Below are 19,022 nucleotides of genomic sequence, written 5' to 3' on the forward strand. Positions count from 1 at the left end.
TTTGTTTGTCTCTCTCGGTCTCTTTCTTTTGTTCCTGATACTGAGGCTCTTCAGGACGCCAGAACCCTACCTGAACTGTTTGGCAATTTAGATCTTTAGATGCACTGAATGCTCCAGTTACCCGGAAATGAAAGTTTTAAATTCTAGAATACAGTATTTTGGTTTTTCATTACATTTGTGGTCATGAAGAAAAGTTACACTGACTTCACATTGTTTTAAAGTAAGACCAAAAAGACAGGACAAACCAATGCAAGAATCTTGATTGGACCCAGGGGTGGTGGCTCCCACGTGCAGCCCCAGCACTTGGGAGGCTGAGGCAGGAGGATGGCCATGAGATCCCGGCTGCCTGGGCTAGCTATGTGGTGAGGTAAGTCCAGCCTGGACTGTAGCATGAGACCCTGTCTGCCCTGCAAAAAAATCTTCATTGGTTCAAAAACAGCCACCAGAGCTATTTGGGGAGTGGGACACACGGAAATACCGATGGCTGCTAGATAATATTAAGGAATTATAGTTGGCTCTCTTAGGTATGGTAAGGGTGGTTTGATTGTGTAGGAGAATGGCCTTGCTCTTGAGGGTCAGTGCTTTTAGGTACAGAGGGCGAGTGTCATCCTGCAGAAATAAAGCTTCCTCCTTACCCACCGAGGGAACACCTGTGCCCTCACATGGTGACACGGTCCTGGCTGAGGTGGGCGCTCTGTTCCAGAGACACCAGCCAGCGCCGTTACGCTGTCCCCCCACCAGGCCAGTGATGGCGAACCCTTCAGCGCTTTCAGTGGTGCAAACGGCCCGCTGCAGCGCAGCACGTGTGCCGGAGGTTCGCCACCGCTGCCGCGGCCGGGCTCCTCAAGGGGAGGGTCTGGCTGTGACTCTTCCCGGAGTGTGGCGCTCAGTAGCCTCCGGGTAAACGGGAGAAAGTGCGGCGGGCACAGGAAGTGTCCTAAGGACAACCTGTGTCGCTCCGCTCTTAAAAACGGCCCGTGGTCAGGCGTGGGGAACGAAGGGCGGCCTGCCCGGTTCCTGGTGGCCATTTCCAGGAAATGAGGCTGAGTGATGACTCTGAAAAGGATAGCAGGACAGCGGGCTGTGTTCTTGTGGAAAAGGTTCGGCGGGGGCCGTCGCCTAGCGGTGGTGAGCCCCACCTCGCACCCGAACCCTGGAATTCGGTTCGGTCTCCGGCGGGGCCGGCTGGAGAGATTCTGTCTCAGAGGCCTGGCTAGGCCTGGAGTTGCTCTCTGTTAGAGAACGTTGTTTGAGCCCATTCACGGGCGGTATTGTGAAGGCAGCAAACACACTCAGTGCTCCAGCTACACTGTCTACTGCTGCTCATTTGTGTTTTCCAGCGTGCGGTGTTCTTTTCAAGATATGCAGTGAGTGATGACGAGTCAACTTTCCTCCCAGCGCTGCCGCCCCGAACAGTGGGATTAGCTCCGAAAATCTGCTTGTTTATTTTGGGTTAGGGTTCGGCAAAAAGGAGGCAAACCAGTTTCCGTTTGGTACTGATTTGAGATGATTTTCCTTCTCTTTTCTCTGACTTGCTTTGTGTTGAAGTGCTGCATTGAGAGTGGCTAACTGAAACAGGCTCTAAAAATACCCTTTTGTGGCATGCTCGGCATTCTCTGTTTGTCTAAAATTAGCTGATTTGAGCAGTGTGCTCTCGGCGTTCCAGAGCCCGCTGTGGGTGCGCTGCCCCTTTCTGGCGCTGAGTACTTGGGGTAGCGCGTTTGATGGGAAGCAAACACGAGTGGCTGTTCCAGGGGAGTCTGCAGGGCAGTGCCCGCCTTCTAGGGACCCTTGCAGACTGTGTCTTTGCTGTGCCGCCCCTCTGCCACCTGCCACTTTGTCGGCTTAGTGCTGTTTCCGTGTCTCCCTGGGCCCTGCGGGCGGAACCTGTGCTCCGCTTGCTTTTCTATCCTGTGTGTCACACAGCTGTTGGTTTCGTATTTAGGTGCTTAACAGATACTTGTTGGAGGCCAAAATCACTCCCTTTACATAGAAGGGAAGAAACATGTTTATTGATGGTGTCTGTCAAGGGATTTGTCTTTTCCCATGAAAATTAAGAAGGAAAAAGCGGAGTGTGGTGGCGTATGCCTGTAATCTCCTGGCATTTGGGAGGCCGAGGCAGGAGGATCACTTAGTTCAAGGTCAGCCTGGGCTACACAGTGAAGCCCTGTCTCCAAAAAAAAAAAGGAAATGAGGACAGAAAATCAAGGAAGCAGGAGGAAAGGTGGTCAGTAGTTCACTGGCCCAGAAGCGTGACAGGGCCAGGGCATGGTATGGCCTGACACTGCTTACAGTGGATGAGGTGCGCTGTGGACAGAGGCAAGTCTAGAGGAAATGCTAGACTGCCTTCCTCTTCCTCTGCATTGGTCAGCTTGAAGACTAGGTTTGGTTTGGTTTGATTTGTTTTTTTGTCTTTTTGAGCAGTTTAGGCTGGCTTTGAACTCACTTTGTAGCCCAGGCTGACCTCAAACTCGCAGCAATCCTCCTGCCTCAGCCTCCCAAGTGCTGGGATTACAGGCATGAACCACCATGCCTGTCCTTGAAGACTAATTTTTGTTTTTAAAACAGTCTCTCTCCTTTCAAAAATGTGGTTTACCCTAGTCTGTGCAGTAGGGCAGCACACACATTTTGTGGAAGTAGATTACCCAGCTGGCTGACAGTGTTAATTTGTTAATTTCTGGGATAATTTTTAGTTTTCTTTTAATAGTTTGGGGCAGGAGGGGCAGATCATAGCTTCTATTTCAATAGACTTTGTTTTGTTTTTCCTGGTACTGGGGATCGAACTCACGACCTTGCACTTGCTGGGCTGGCGCTGTGCTGCTGAGCTAAATCCCCAGCCCCTTCAATAAACTTCCTTAGAAAATTTTCCCCTTTCCGATGTTGGGGTAACAAGGAAGACCAAACTTTATCTTGGTCCTCAGTGAGGGATACGGGTAAGGCAGGTGGGGATGAAAATTAACCTTGACAGGGACGGCAGATAAAGCTATGTGGAGAGCGGGGCTGTCTCCGGACATGTGCAGGGGACACGCTCACTGCTCCCACAGGGTCTGGGCAGAGCCTGGCACGGAGCGGGGCACAGGGAGGGGCTGGCCGACCCTGCACACCTACCTTCTCCCCCCAGCGTGCAGATCCTCACAGTTCTCAGTCCCCATCCCGAGGGAAGAGAATGACACCTGGGGAAGAAAGGAAAGGAGAGAAAGTGGCCCTTGGGACAATCTGGTCTTGTCCGGGGTCCCCCGGCCGGAGTCAGCCTTCTCCCCTCCTGTGGCCGCGAGAGGCCCTTCCGGTGCGCAGGGAGGGGGGGGCTTTGGAGGTGGCCCGCCCCGGGTTCCTGCTCTTCCTCTGTGACGTGGGCGTGGCTCGTGCACCTGTGCAGGTAAGCCGGCCACCTCAAGGGCTCCTGGGAGGGCGGGCCGCCTACCGCAGAGCCAGAGTGCAGACGTGCCCAGCCGGCCTCTACACCAGTCGCCCGGGTCCACCTCCCGTTCCTCCCACGCCTTGGCTTGGAGCCCCGGGAAACTTGGGGAGTTAGTTCTCAGCACGGTGGAACTTGGATATCGACTTCTCTCATTTTTATTTTTTGGCGGGGGGAGTTCCTAAGCAAATAAAGTCCTACACTGAAAGAATTTTGCATCTTGCCTGTACCCTAGAACACCTTACATTGTGCTTTGAATTGATTGTTTAGCGAAGAGTTGAACATTGTGACCGGTTTAACATTGAGGAACAAATACCTGTCCAGTTCTCATTTATTAAGTATTATTAAGTGTTCTCATTGATTTCCCAGGACGTTCTTTAAGTGCCTGTTTTAGAAGTTTAGTTTTGTTTCTGTGTTAGAAGAGTCTGTGAATTCGTTCCGAGGGGAGGACATCGATGGCTTTGGTGAAAGGGTGAAAAGACGGAAGTCTTCTCATCTCTGTGTAAGGGGTGTGGTCCAGAGGTATAAAAGCCAACACTGCCCTTCGTGTCTGCGTGTTCCCTCAGATGTTCCGGATGAAACGGTTCCCTGGCCCCCGGGGACACGGAGCTGGGCGAGGGCTCGTGTGGGGCGGAGGATGTGGTCCTCAGCCGGCACGTCCTGTGTTTAGTACTGGGCTGACGCTCCTTTCTCGGTGTCTGCGGCTCGCCTCCTGCCCAGATCCTAAGCTCGGGAGAAGTGGAGTCGTGAAGCTGAGAACACACAACTCTGATCCCTTTGTTTTAGACCCGCAGTGCCAACACTTGTTAACTTCTTCCCTCCACGGCAAATCAGCCTTTTCCTTTTAACAAGTCTGCAGCCCAGGCTGCGGAGCAGAGCCCTTCCCCTGCCCGGCGGCCTGGCACCCCCAGCGTGGGCAGGGCTGGCGTGGTCGCTGACCCCAGCTGCCGAGGAAAGGCGGGGCGGGCTTCCTCTGGGCCGTGGACTTCCTGTGCACGCCACTGCGGAGGAAAAGGAGCTGGCGGGTGTCCGCCCTCAGGCCACACCGGGCCCGCTCCTGCAGGAAGCGACAGCGCAGAGTCCTGCGAACCCGAAATAGAAAAGACTGCAGTCAGCTTTCCAGGGCAGCTGGAGGGCGGCTGTTAGAAGCCGGTCAGTGGGTGGCGATGCTGAAAGCCCTCCTTCCCTCTGACAGTCCTCGCTCATAGCGTATACGGGTGTTTCAGGGTTTTTATTTTGTTTATTTTTATGGCTAGGGAAGCATTTTTAATTCCTCCCCTCACAGTGTCCTCTCTGCGGAGGGCACTCGGTGCGCGGCCGGGGCTGAGGAAGGCGGGCTGCGGTGCTGGCACCCACCTCGCTGTATCTGGGGAGTTGCGGTCGGCATGTGGAAGTTGGCATTCGCTTCTACTAGCGAAGTCCTGAACTGCTCTGTATTCATTTTTGTTTCCAGGGCGATTTATTTTACTTTTTTATGCATGAAACCCCCTCTCCTCTCCCAGATTGTGCTTTTTTGTCCCCTGGTTGAGCCCTAGAGACTGACAGAGCTGGGGGTGACCTCGGCGTCAGGCGTGAGCTCCGTTGGTGTTTCGGCGCACCTGTCAGGTTTGGGGCACTTCTTTCCTTGTATATTGATTGTTGTACTGGATGTGCAGTTTCTCCCTGACACCCCTCCCCATAAACACTTCGCGGGCTTCCTATGAGCAGCTCTATTTGGATGGTCCTTCCTAGGGTAGCACGGTAGCCATTTCCTTTATGCTGAAAAGACAGCTTTCTGAGTTTGGAATTAGTTCTTCTTGGCCTTGGCCAGATTAACAATTCCCTAGTAAGGTGCCAAGTGTGTTACCCCGCCGCCCTCTGAAGTTCGGGTTGAAGGCTGTGACAAAAGGACCGAGCCTCCCGCGGCCGGCGCTGGCAGCCAGGAGGGTCCTGCGCTGTCCTCCCCGGGTCTCTCCTGCCTTTCACTTGCGTGGCTTTTCGGCTGTGAATCAGGCAGACCTGGACAGGAACCTTCCTTGCCCCCAGCTGACTGAGCAGATGACCCCTCCCAGGCCTCCAGGTTCCTGTTGGCAAAATAAGAAAAACCGCGGTAAGGAATTCCAGGGATTCTGGAGCAGATGGGCAGGTTGTGAAGGGTCTGGGTGGTGTCCTACACGGTGATGAGGAGCCCACCTTGCCCCCTCCCCGGACTTGGGTGGGCCGATCCTGCCCCGTCGGCTGAGGAAGGGACTGGAAAGGGAGGGGCAGTGCGCTGGGGGAGGAGTTGAGAAGACTGCTTCTCAGGGTGAGGCTGAAGGGTCTGTGTCAGGCCCTGCCTGAGCCCTCCCGAGGCAGTGAGCGTGGCGGGCCCTGGGCGCCGGGCTGCGTTCCGTGAGGTCACCTGGCGCACCTGGCCCGTGGCGTCCTCCCCGCGGGGGCTCTGCCTCCCGATCTCCCCGCCGGCCTGTCCGAGCCCGTCCGACCCGCCTGTGTTCCTGGCCTCTGTGGCTTAGGTGCTTCTCACTTGCACCCAAGCAGCGGGGAGAGAGGCCGTGAGCTCCTGAAGATGCTTCCCCCGGGCTCTGTCCTTTCCCTTCCCCATCAGAGTACCTTGTATGGGGCGGGGCATGCTGCGGTTCGACCCCAAGGCCTTGGCACTAAGCCCTATCCCAGCCCTTTTTATTTTGCGAAGCCACTGAGTCCACCAGGCTGGGTCAGCTTGGGATGTTTCTGCCTCAGCCTCCCAAAGTGCAGGAATGACAGATGTGCACCACCAGGCCGAGCTTACCGAACCTTTTCATTATTCCGAGGAGATCTCCCCGGGATGGGGAGGCCGGGAGGAGGCAGGTACTGCTTTCCAGGTGTGTCCGTCTGACTTGACCCAGCCACACCGAGTGGAGGCATTGTCTGGGGCCGTGTTTAAAATACACAGTATAGTTAGTGTGTGTAAGCAACAAAGCTTTTATAAAATGCCTCTGGTGTAATAGCATTAAAACACAAACAAAAGAAGGCAAGCAGCCTTGGTGGGATGGGGGTGCTGAGCAGGTCTGCAGGGTGAAGGCGGCCCCCTGGACACGGCTGCAGGGTAGAGCAGGTGCTTGGCGGGTCCCCGTGCACCTGTGTGGCCTTGTGAGAAGAGAGGGCGCTGGAGGGGCGTCTTCCCTGTCCTTGTGTGTCGCCCGTGGACGAAGGGGTCCTGTGCCTGTGAAACGGCAGCCATGCCTTTTAAGGGCTGGGAGCAGACTTACCGTGAGCCATCTTGAGAGGACCGCAGGGCGCGAGGAGATGGACTGAATTCATGGGAACAAGAATGATATAAAAACACTTAATTCCTTGTGGCCCTTACAGTCTTTCAGATTTGTCTATTTAAAACAGTGCTCCTAGGGCTGCAGGTGTAGCTCAGAGCCTTTGCTTAGCAGGAGTGAGGCACTAGATTCGACCCCAAGCACCCCCTCAAAAAAAACTGCTCACGATCAGGACATCTGGCTTAAAAACACTGCTAATTCCTTATTCTTTGTGGTGCTGTAGACCTCACATAGTTTAAGAAGGCACTCTATAAAAGCGTGTGTGTGGGTGTGTGTGTGGGTTTGAGACAGGGCCTGGCTATGTAGTTCCGCCTGGCCTTCACACCTTACTCTGTAGCCCAGACTGGCCTTGGACTTGTGGCGTGATCCTCCTGACTCACCTCCCAAGTGTGGCATTACAGGCGTGCACCACCACGCCCGGCTTTCTAAGTGTATTTTGAAAGTGTGTTAATAAGGTTGCAGTAAGCATTACAAGTCAGCCCTTGAAGCGGGTAAACGTGACTGTTCCCGGAAATTCTGACTTCGTACAAGTTGTCATCTGCATTTACGTCTGTGGCCTGAAAACAGACTCTGAGTTGGTAGAATTCTCCTTTTGTGATGTAGTGGCAGCTGAAACTTGCAATAGGCAGGAGGGAAGATACCGGAGAGCTTTCGAACGCCTGCTCCCGGTGATTTGGAGAGGGCGGGTTTCCCGAGTCCGTGCTCTGTCTCCACATCAGGTGGCACGTGGTGAAGCAGCCGCTCTGTTGGCTTGCAGACCTGCCCTGGACTCTCAGATTCCTGCTGCCGGTGGCGTCTGAGCAACCTGGAGCCCGCTGTGCTTCCCGGCTGGGCCCCACCTGCCTTCTCCGCGCCGCGGCATTCCTTTCTGCTTCCTGCGGGCTCCCTTCCAGATGAGCCTGCTCGTTTCCCTTCCGAACCTCCCCTGATCACCAGGCGCAAAGGTCCGCTGGCGGTTGGAGGTCTGAGCCCAGCTCTGACAGCTTCCTGCTCCCTCGCACGGCCTGAGAGCAGGACGTGGGCTCTGGGGCTGTCACTGCAGTGAGCCGCGGGAGTGTGCGGCTGCTGCGTGACACGTCGGCCCTGGGACGTGCTTCCCCCTAGAAGTCGGGGCAGTTCTGGTGACACCACCGGTTTCATCGTCCAATGCTCCCTTCCTAGCCTCAGCAGTCTCTCTCTTTTTTTTTTTTTTTGGTTCCAGGAATTGAACTCAGGACTTTGCCCTTGCCAGGCAGGCACATGTGCTGCTGAGCTATATCCAGGGTCTCCTCAGCAGTCTCTTACACTAATTTTTCCAAAAATAGTCTTGCTTTGTAGTACTTAATTGAGGTAGTTTTTAGATGCAATAGAATCTTAGAAAACTTGTGCTGAAGGGGACTTAGTCCAGTGCTCTGCTAAGTAATCAGGGAAACTGAGTCCTGGGGCCACACCTTGTGAAAACGTGCGCACCCCTCAGCCTCCAGCGGACTGAGGCTGAGGGGAGAGGGGAGGAGCTCTGCTCACGGGCGCCCACCTTTTCTGGTTGTCGGAGCTGTGTCTGGTTGTGCGTGGCTGGAGGCCTCTAGTAGCCTCGCTTCTCTTCCTGCACTCACCTAAGATTTGAATTGAGTTAAACTAGTTGTAAAATGCCTCACCATTCAGAAACAAATAGCATCTTAATTGACTCCCACTGAAAACACCTCAGACTAAGATTTCTGAGTCTGGGTGTAGTCTGGTGTGCCTGGAGGGTGGGCCCTCAAGCTGGGCCCCTCTGCGCAGGAGAGTCCACCTCCAAGTTTGTTTTCTGGCTCCAAACAAAAGAGTGGCTGTTTGACTGCTGGCACGCGACTGGCTTTAAAAGTACAGCCATATAGGGTATTGGCGGAGTGGTGACCCTGGGGGTTTGCAGCATGAAGCCATGCAAGGCCCAGTTAAAGGGCTTTCCGTGTGTATTGCAGCTGCAATTAGTCCTATTAACATGCGGGGCTGTGCCTGCTGCCTCAGCCCTGGGTGAGCGAGGGTATTTACGGGGCGAGCTCTGTGAGACGAGTTCTTTGATGATACAGATGGAGAACAGAAGCCTATAAAACGTTCTCATACTATAAAGACCTTTTGTATGCCTCTGTAGATTCCTTCAGTTTTGAGAAGTGCTCAAAACCTCCTGCAGATTGATAAGGCGTGCGAAGGAGGGTGACTTGCGGGAGCAGGCTTGTGCAGCGGGCTGCAGGCCGGATGGGATCACCGACTGGGCCGGAGCCCACCGCTGTGCCCAGCCCTGAGCTAGCTCCGGCACAGTGTTCGGAGAGTGAGAGGCTTAATAATACACTCGGTAGTGGAGAAGCCAAAGGAAACGGGTGCCGCGGCAGTGTGGATGCCTCACCTGCGCTGAGGGGCGGCGCAGGGGCTCCACCCAAGGGCGCTGTGGGCAGGCGGCTTCCTGGGTGGGGCGGGCTTTGAATCCCGAGCGAGGAGAGGAGCGGGCAGAGGGCAGCCCGCGGGGCTGTTGTAGCGCGGAGCGGCCGCTTGGAAGGGTAGGCAGACGCAGCTCCTGGCGCCTGTTGGTGTACTGAGTATTGTTCTTGCTCCTGTTTTCCTTCCTGCCTGTGTCGGGGAAGGCTGGTGCAGACCCCCTCCTCGCACAGCTGCTGCTTAGTTTTTCCTAGCAGTCCGTCGTCCTTTGGAAGTCAGCTAAGTTACTCCCTGCCCTGGCTGTCACCAAGTGCCTTGGGCGTGAAGTTCGTGCAGGGCCGCCCGGTTCCGCGGCGGGGTGTAGACGGGCTAGCAATGCCCTGGTGAGCACAGAGTCCGTGCTCTGAGTGGGTGGTTAGGGAGACACAAATACCTGTTCCATGCGGGGTGCCTCCATCTCCTCGTAATCAGTGATCACGACATCGACGATGCTGTTGAAGTCTTTTCTTACTGTGAGCCTTTACTGCTTTCCTAACTGCGAGGTTTCTCAGAGCCTTTAGCTTCACAAGAGCCCTGGGAAGCTCCTGCCAGGTGAGGGAGGAGGGGGAGGGGGAGGAGGAAGTGTTCCCCTGCTGTCCACAGAACGCCCAGGAGGGTTGGTGTTCCCGGGAACTCTGTTTGGGAAGCGAGTTCCCGTGCCACGCCCTTGTCCCGCCCGGCTGGCCTCCGTCTTCCTTTCCTCTCCTGCCCTGACGTGATGGTGCGGCTTCGCGTGCTCTGAGAGGGTGGTGTGGGAGAGGCTCTGAGCATCTTCTTCCCTGCTCTTGGCTAGCAGAAGCATGAGTGGGGGTTTGTGTGAGTGCACAGGGGCATTGCCTGCCCCCAGGCTGGATTCTGGCTACTGGAGCTTCTACCTCCTCCCTTAAAGGGGAGCAGCACCAGCTCTATGTCTTGCCATTAAAAACAAAAACCACAACTGCCAGTCTGGCAGGGGCGCAGTCCCAACTGCACAGGGGCCGGGATGAGTCAGCGAGCCAGGGCTGTACACCAAGATCAGCGCCAGTCTCTAGACGTGGATTTCCAGCATCTGCGCCATGGGAGCGGAGCCGTGGGCAGCATGCCGTACTTTCAAGGTCATGGACAGCAGCACCGAGCACGCTAGAAACAGCAGCTGTGGTTCTTGTACACCTGTGTCCAGTAGAGTCTAGGTTTGTTTTGTCCAGTGCAGTAATTACATGAACTTCAGACTTCAGTTCGTCCTTTCAGATGCTCGGAAGCACACATGGCTCCTGGCTGCTGGACCGCAGATGCAGCACGTAACCACCGTTGCAGAAAATGCCGCTGGGGAGCCCTGGTGTACTTCGGCAGTGCTGAGCCTTCTTTAAGAAAACGCTCTGGGCCCCCAGAACCATCTGCCTGCTTCCGTCTGCTAGAGGTGGTCCTGAAAGGGAAGTACCAGCCGGTGGATGTACCCGCCGCTGTGGCGGTGGGCCAGTGGCCCCTCTGCCCGTGGTTAGGGGTGAGTAGACCGGGCACTGCCCTGAGGGGCCCTCCTAGGGCTTCCCCTACTGCACTCTTTGCTGTGGTTGTGGCTTTGTAGTTCCCAGAACAGTTTTGTTTCTCCTGCTGATCGAACTTTAAAATCTACCTCACTGGAATCTAGGAGCATCGAACTTAAAATTTCAAAAGAAACACACTCTGTAGACGCTCAAACTGCTTTTCCTTTGGCTCCTGGAAGGCACTTGTTTACCGAATGCAGATGCAGCGCACAGCCGCACGTAGTACCCTCCCTGATTGTGGTAGGAGGTCGCTGTCCCAGGCTTTCCCTTTCGGTGGGTCCGCCGCGGGTACTTCTTTGATCTCCTTGTAGGAACAAGGCGGATAGAAAGGTGTATAAAGGTGTCAGCACCTAGGCTTGGTTCAGCAGCACCACCCCGTGAAACACACACCCTGGGAATTCCATGGGCAGCAGGGGCCTACTGCCGTAAGACATGGGCGCTTTTAGGTTTGAAGAGTGCTTGGTGCTGTGTTCTGAGCGAAGTACAAGGCTAGCGTGCATTTGTCTGCGCGGCCCAGGCCACCCCAGTCTTCTGGGACATCAGCAGGTACTGCCTGTTCCCAAGGCAGGAGAGGAAATAAAAGTAGGAATTCATGATTTCAGAGTCTAGCCTGGAGAACGCCCCTCTTGGTCTGGTCAGTGTTCCCCTTTCCACCGACCAGGCTGGACCCCAAACCCGGCCGGGTGTCACGGCAGTTGCACGTGAGAGCTGTGTGATCTCCCCAGGGCGGGCCGAGGACCCCAGTACTGAGTGTCCACCGTGCCTCTGGCACCTGCGCTGTGCACGCGGTTAAAGGTCTGCAGTGTTCGCCGCCTTGGGAGAAAGGTCAGTAGCTTGTTTACTTTTATTTTTTTAAGGTGCTGGCAACTGAACTCCAGAGCCTGCTGCCTCCTGGGCACAGCCTTGAGATACATCCCCGAGTCTGCTTTATTTTTTAGGGAGGTCTGTGGTGCAGAATAAGAAAAAGAAAAACTCAAACCATACGCATGGAAGTGACGGCAGGAGTAAGGCACAGAACCCTTCCAGTTGTTCCGTGTTTGTTGGGCATTTTTGTTTAGAGTTCCTCAGAGTTAGTCTGAAAAGCACAAGCAGTTCTCAGACCCTTTCCCGACTTGCTGGGGTACATTCTTGAAAAGCCTGGTTTGTGAGCCTCTGGGAATGGACCTTGCTGCAGGATTCCTCACATGTCTGTGAGGTGGAGTGTGTGCCTTCTCAGAAAGCTCACGGCACAAACACTCACAGCCAGGTGACCCCACCCAGGTAGGGCGCTAACCCCCGCAGGTCTGAGGGAACCAGCCATCGGGGTGTCTGGGATAGAATTTCCCATGGAGGAACTCTCCGCCCGAGTCTGGGGCATATAAAACAAAATGGATTTAGACAAAGATGACGTGTAACCCGCCAGGCAGACACTCTCAGGCGTGGCCTCAGCACCTCCCCGTTGCCAAGAGCAATAACCCGTGCATTATTCACAGGCTGCCGTGTCCCACGCCACTTCCTCTTCTGCCTGGCAGGGAGCCTCCTGTTTGCGCTGTGTTGTACCGTGCCACGCCCATCACCCCACCGTCCGCCCTCTGCTCGCTGCGACTCTTACTCCTGGTGCCTTCTTTGCCCCCTGGGCTTCCTTCTCTTCTCCCCGTCCTTCCTGCCAAGGCCGCCTATTCCAGGCCGCCTCTGATGAGTGTACCCCATGCGTGGCGGGAGGAGGAATTTTCCCCATGTCAGCTGAGGGGCAGGGCATCCTCAGTTTAAACCATTTGCAGGTTTTCCAAGTTAAGCATCTTTCTCTGGTTTAAACACTCACTGAAGGGCCTGGCGTGGTGGTGCACGCCTGTAATCGCAGCACTCGGGAGGCTGAGGCAGGGAGATCGTTGCAAGTTTAAGCCCAACCTGGGCTACAAAGTGAGCTCAGGCCAGCCTGAACTGCATAGTGAGACTCTGTCTCAAAAGGACCAAAAAAAAAAAAAAAAGAAAAAAAGAAAAAACACACCACTAACTGAAATCGTGTCCTGCACCCCAGGCTGAGCTTGTGACTTCCCCAGCTGCCGCAGTCCTTCGCTCACAGAAATGGTGCTCGCTGTTGAAGCGGCTCCTTCTGTGCCTCCCTCCCTCCCACTCTGCCGTGCGAGGCGTGAACAGTAGGCGCCGCCAGGTGGTGTGGCCTGTCCCTTGCTGAGGGGGGTCCCCTGTGTTTAGGCAAGTACCTGGCACACAGCAGATGCCCAGCAGACATACGGCTGTTGCATGAGTTTACCTAAAAACACAGCTTTACAGCCCTTTGAGCATGTATCTGCTTTTCTGGGGTTTACTTTCTGGTTAATCTTTCAATAATGAGGTGTTTAGCCTGAAAGGGATCTTGGAGATTCTTTTTTCTTTTTTTGGCTGGGGGAGACAGGGTCTCACTGTGTCCTTCAGGCTGGCCTCGCACTCACAGATGCTCCTGCCTCCGTCTCCTGCCTGCTGGGATTACAGGTGTGCACCACCCGCCCGGCTTCTTGGAGATTCTTGAGTCCAGCTGTGTTACTGCTGCCTGCAGTTCCCTTGGTTTTTAATCTCTTAAGAAGGAAAGATAATTGCTACATGAAAGTGTCTCATCTATATGTGGGTGATCCAGGGGAAAGTGCGCTTTCAGACTGGCTTGTTCTTTTGATCTTCAAGCTTTCTGGCCTGCGGCCCGCGGGCTGCTGACATGAGGAGGCCTAGGATGGGTGCCAAGTCCAGTATCATCAGCAAGAGCTGTGATTAGTCATGGGCCAGCCTTACTCATTAACCTTTCTCTTTCTCTTAATCACTGCCTTTGCCCTTCTTCCCTTCTCGCTCTTGAAATTCTCACTTCCGTAAAGCCCCTAGCCTGGAGTGTGGGCAGCTGTACGTGTGCCCTTGGCCATGGGTGAGCTTTAACAGTGAGCCTTTGGGACAGCTCTGCTCCCTTGGTCACACCAGGGAGCGCAGCACCCGATCTTTGCAGTGAGATCCGTTTAGGTCAGAGAATGTTACAAATGATATACTCAAATCTCTTCATTTGAGAGGAATTGATGGAACAGGCTCAGAAAAATTAGTAAGCCTAGAACCCCGGTGAGTTGGTGCCAGGCTAGGGATCAGAGCTCAGGTCTTGTCAGACCTAGTGTACTTCCCACAACACCCTTTGCCTGCCAGCTTCCCGTTCCACACTGAGACTTTGTAAGTCCTTTTTAGTGCAGTCTCCCCTGCAGGATCAGCGTCTCTGGATACAGTCAGCTCGCTGCCCTGCAACAACAAGCAGAGACACCGAAACAACACCCAGGATTTGGGGGCAGATGTATTTACGTTGATACGCACTGATCAGGATCATTCCCAGAATATCAGGCCCCCCAGTCTCTGGTGGTGCAGGGCTTATATGGGATAAGCAAGCAGGAAGTACAGAGGCGGAATGGCTTGTCAATTAGGGATTGGTTTATGCAACGCTGATCACAGTGACCAGCCGTTTCTGAGAGACAAGAGCAACCAGACCTGGAACAGGAACTGTCACCTGGGCAACTGACAAGCTGAAGTATTCTGGCTGAGGGGGGCATTTTCTGTTACATTCCGCCCCCCCTTCTAGTTTCCCTGGCAAATCTTCGCTGAGTGTATTACATGTGATCTTCTGACACAAGGCCCAACTAGAAGTAGTTAGTGATCCTAGGATGGGCCCTGGCCAAGCTCCCCAAGATTATCTTATCACAGAGTTTTTCCCTAAGTTGTTTTTAGGAAGAGACATAATTTAGGCCTGGCTGCTCTGTAACATTACTCTGGCAAGGTAGTAAGGGAGTGTATCTGATCTAGGAGAGCGTCCAACGTGTCTTGGGTGCTCATCAAATCTTGGTCAAGCGTTTGATTATTCTATTCTCTTGGGGCAACCATCCATAGAAGAAAACACAGCTAGTGTAGGGTGGAGAAGCAAGGGCTGAGGTAAGCAGAATCCAGGTCAGTTAGCAAAACCACAGCTAGCAGGGAGGCAAGGAAAGCAAGGGCTGGGGTAAGCAGTGAAAAGATGCAGAAATCAAGGTTTATAGGTACAGAGCAATCCTGTGAATGATGTCCTCAGGCTTCAGTTGTGTGTGAGTTTTCTCTTCAGACTGACCCTTGGAGGAGCTGTCCAGGTAAATTTTTCAGCAGAGCTAAGGCTGGATTTCTGAAACTGGTAGAGGTAGTTAATATGTACCTGGGTTATATGTGGGTGCAGGAGTGTCTACTGATACAGCTGGCCTCTAACTGGTTACGAGCTCTTTCTGTAGGGTTGTGGTTTTTTTCTGTATAGTCTATATGGAGTCCACTAGAATGCATGAGGTCAGGGCCAGTGACACAGATGCTGAAGCCTGAGCTGGCTGCAGGGGTACGGGTGCCAGTGCTGTGCTGCAGCTTGAGCTTGCAGAACATATGGTGGGGGAGGTCTGGCTGTGATCTTCCAGGAGTATTGGGTAAAGTGTTTCTGGCTGGGGTTGATGTTTCAGTCAGTTGGATCCCCAGAGGGGGATTAGGCCTCTGGACCGTATTATTTTGCGTCGTTAGTGGCAGGTTTCCAAACAGCAGCAGGAAGCAGTTTGCTGTGCAGACCATCCCTGCGAGAGCATTTGGGCCAAAATAGTTCTGTGCAAGGTGACCACAGCATATTTAGCCTGTTGGACTTCTTTCCTAATAGAGCTACTTAGGGCTGGGGGTGCAGCTCACTGGCATAGCATCTGCCTGGCAAGCAGGAGGTCCTGAGTGTGATTCCTGGAACCCCCCCACCCCCCAAAAAACCCAATAGAGCTACTTCCATCCATAAACAGGGTGTACTCAGCATCTGTCAGGAGGTCCATTTTTTAAAGAACAGTTCATTCCAGTGCAGTATGTGGCACCTGGACAGTTAGGTCTCAGTCTAAGGTGAGCCTGTCAGCTTTCTTGATCAGGACAGTGGCTGTTAGAAGGCGGAGGCAAAGTGGGGAGGCAGCCCTTAGAGGCCATTGGGTGTGGGTGCTCCAGGGACTGACAGTCCAAGTAAGCATCACTGAACCTCTGGAGGTTGAGTCTAGGGCGGTTGGCTTTTGAGTCCAGAACTGGGCTCTTTCCATTTAAAGGTGAAGAGAGGCTGGCTGACCGGAGCCAACAGAAGGCTGAAGAAGGCTTTCTTTTTAAGTTCCAGCCAGGCAGGTGTACCATCAGGTTATGGGTGGCAGAAGACTGAGGCAATGTATATGGAGGGCAGCGGAGGTGGCAGTCCTTTGGCAGTTTGGAGATCTTGAACTGGCTTTACAGGCAGGAAAGGTGTACCGTTTGATGCAGGTTGGGGTTGCCATGGGACAGAGCTTGATCACCAAAGGGGCATGGTTGATAGCAAGCCCTTTGTCCCTGCTTCTGGAAACGAGTCTCTCGAAATTTCAGGGTTATGATTATCAGGCATTTCAGGCTGATGTAGGTGCTGTTCTTCCTCCTGAAGTTCAGTCAGAGTCAATGTCAAGTCTGGGACAGTGGACCCGAGGGTGAGGGAGGCTGGTCACGTCCCAGGAGAGGTACAGGGCACTCAAGCATGTCCAGGAATTCGTGTTTGATAAAGTGCCCATCAGCCTCACAGGATCTGCTTTAGCAGAATTTCTTTTCAGTGGGGCCTCGGTGGGTAACTTCAGGAACTTTAGGCATGTTTACTGGCTTCTCTCCCTCTTTGAGGTCCGCCAGGAGAGCAGTGCGGTCCTGATCTAAGGCTTCACGCCCTCTGTCACAGTACAGTCCCAGTTTGGACGTGCTTGGGGGAGGACTGTGCTCATCCAGGCATCAGGATCGACCACAGTGGTGGGGACTTCTGACTTTACCCAGGCTGGGGCCCGTCTCCAATGTGGCAGTGCTCCTCAGTATTAAACAGAGTCAGAAGGGGTTGCTGCCAGTTGTCCCATGTTGGCAGGTGGGTTCATAGGTGCAGAGCCAAGGTGGAAGGGTTCTTAACCCCTTACGCCAGTTGAGCCAAGGGAATTAATCTGGGAGAGGAGGAGGCTGTGGTGCAGGAGACAGAACTGCCGGGGGTGGAATGTCGGGAGGAGGCAGGTTGGACTTGGGGTCCTCGGGAGGAACAGGATGAAACTTCTCTGGCTTGGGCTGAGTCTGAGAGCCTCTCAGACGGCTGTGCGGGTTAGTTTGATGACGAGGATGGCTTCCTTGCCGTGCAGGACACAGGTGCGGAGTCAAGGTGGGAGAGCTCTTCACCCCTTTTGGCGATTGAGTCCGAGTGAGCTGGCCCTTTATCTCCGGATCTCCCAGTTGAGGGGGCTTGTGGGAGCAACTCGCAAGCAGAGGCTGCATTGTTGACGGCACGGAGATCTGGCCCACGGTGGTCAGCAGTCTGTCAGGCCGATGTGTGGCCTGATGCCTGCTTGTGCTTTCTGTGGCATCCGATCATGGATGGTATCCAGGCCCAGAGGCGAGTGTATGTCTGGGAGAAGAATTTTGAGAACTTCAGGGGTGCAGGCGTCTGTCTCGGCCTGATGCAGGTGTCATCTTCCTCTCAGGGAGCAGTCAGAGTTGAATGTGCGGGGTTAAGACGGGCTGGGTGCAAAGGAGATGACCTCCCAGGCTGTAAGTCTGTGCCTGGCAGAAGGGGCGACAGGCAGGAGTCCCAGCTGCCTCAGTGGTGGTAACTTGGCCGCAGAGAGTTCTGTTCCATGGTCTACCAGGAAAGTCACAGGTCTGCCCCCGACCTTGGCAGTGACTGCAGGCTCTCTGGGTAGAACTTGGTCCGTCCTCCCTGTGCAGGCCTGGCAGGGCGCAACTCATTTGCCAGGGCCGACTGTCCAGTTCCTCAGTCAGAATGTGGGACTCAGAAGGAGTTGTTGACAGTCGCATCTCGGGTGGGCATTAGATGATGCCATCTGGCCGGCATAGGCTTTGAGGAGGCGGCTCTGGAGGGGGGCCTGTGCGGCCAAAGGCAGGCAGCGCAGAGCTAGACCCAGTTCAGCTGGCTGGAAGTGGGTGAGTTGGGAGCAGGGAGTGGAGCTGTCGGTGTTGGCAGCAACTCAGCAGCTGACGAGGGCGCCAGGGCGGACTTCTCAGGGAGAATGGGCTGCTTTTTCCTTTTTCTTCTTTGAGATGCAGGGAGTGGTTTGCTTTCATTTTTAACTCTGTAAGAAAGCCCCTTTTCCTGCAGTCAGGGACAGTGGGTTTTAACCAGTTAGTTCCCATTCTGTCTCCCTACGGGGTATGTTGTGTACCCTTGAATGATGGCTGTCCCTCAGAGAGCGGCCGTTCAGATGCCCGCCTGGCCACACCCCCTTCTGTCGCCGTGGAGCCGCGGGCGCGGCCCAGCCAGCCACTGTGACCAGGGCTTCCCAGTCTCGGAGCACAGTCGGAGCAGCCTCTTGCTTACACCGTCCGGCCCACCCACACATTCACTCAGCGGGCGCTCAGGTGAAACGCTCAGCCCCCTTCCCCTGAGGAGGCCTTAACTGACAAGAGGTGGTCAAGCTCTTCTGCTTCAACTGAGCAGGACTCACAGACTGGCTCACTGGGGTGCCCTGGGGGTCTTAGGATCAGGCAGCCAGGCAGACAGACACAGATTGCGTCCTCTTCCCCTTGGGGTCTGAGGTGAGCCACTCCAGGGAGGAGCCGGGAGCCCTCCTCCGGACCTGCAGGGGGACTCAGGAAATCTCAGGGGTGCACCTTCCCGTCGGGACCCGCAGAGGCCTTGCTCCGTTTGCAAGGGCCGCGACCGCTGACCAAAGAGGTCAGCGCAGTCCGTGTTCCCAGCTGATGCGCCGGCTGCAGGGGCAGGCACAAACACCAAAACGACGCCCAGGCTTTGGAGGCAGACTTTCTGCGCTGACGGCACTGATCTGGATCATTCTCTGAATGTTAGACCCCTGATCCCTGGTGGTCTCGGGCTTATATGGGGTCAGCAGGCAGCAAGTGCAGAGGCAGGACGGCTTGTCAGTTGGGGATTGGCTTATCCAGTGAGCATCACAGTGACCAGCTGTGTGTCACCGTGACCAGCCGTTTCTGAGAGACAGGAGCAACCAGATCTGGAACAGGAACTGTCACGCGGGCAACTGAGAAACTGAAATATTCTGGGTGTGTGTGCCGGGGTGTTTCTTGCTACAGCATCTGTATTTAATATGTGCACGTTTTTCTTGTCGTTATTCCCTGAACAATAGAGTGTAATAGGTATGTGCTTAGCATTTACATTGTATTAGACATTAGAAGTAATCAGAAATGATTTAAAGTGGACTGGGTGCTCTGCACAAATTACATGCAATGTAACACCTTCTGGGGCCGGGGAGATACCTCAGTGGCACAGCACCCGCTTGGCAAGTGCAAGGTCCTAAGTTTGATTCCTGGTACGAAAAAAAAAATTTATTTTTATGTAAGGGACTTGAGCCTCCAAGAGTTTTGGTATCTGCT

At 54.4% G+C, this 19,022-nt stretch overlaps 1 protein-coding gene across 1 annotated transcript in view; it reads left to right on the forward strand.

Annotated features, from left to right (window-relative positions):
• The window catches only part of Rassf3 (Ras association (RalGDS/AF-6) domain family member 3), a gene marked incomplete in the record, with an annotated part of 51,142 nt that overhangs the window by 19,350 nt on the left and 12,770 nt on the right, over nt 1-19,022 (forward strand). The window contains 1 exon segment of the mRNA XM_005397534.2: nt 10,354-10,606. Coding sequence (XP_005397591.1) covers nt 10,370-10,606 — 237 coding nt within the window.

The sequence above is a fragment of the Chinchilla lanigera genome, unplaced genomic scaffold, assembly GCF_000276665.1.
Source record: "Chinchilla lanigera isolate Chin_1 unplaced genomic scaffold, ChiLan1.0 scaffold00057, whole genome shotgun sequence".
Taxonomy (NCBI): Eukaryota; Metazoa; Chordata; class Mammalia; order Rodentia; family Chinchillidae; genus Chinchilla; species Chinchilla lanigera.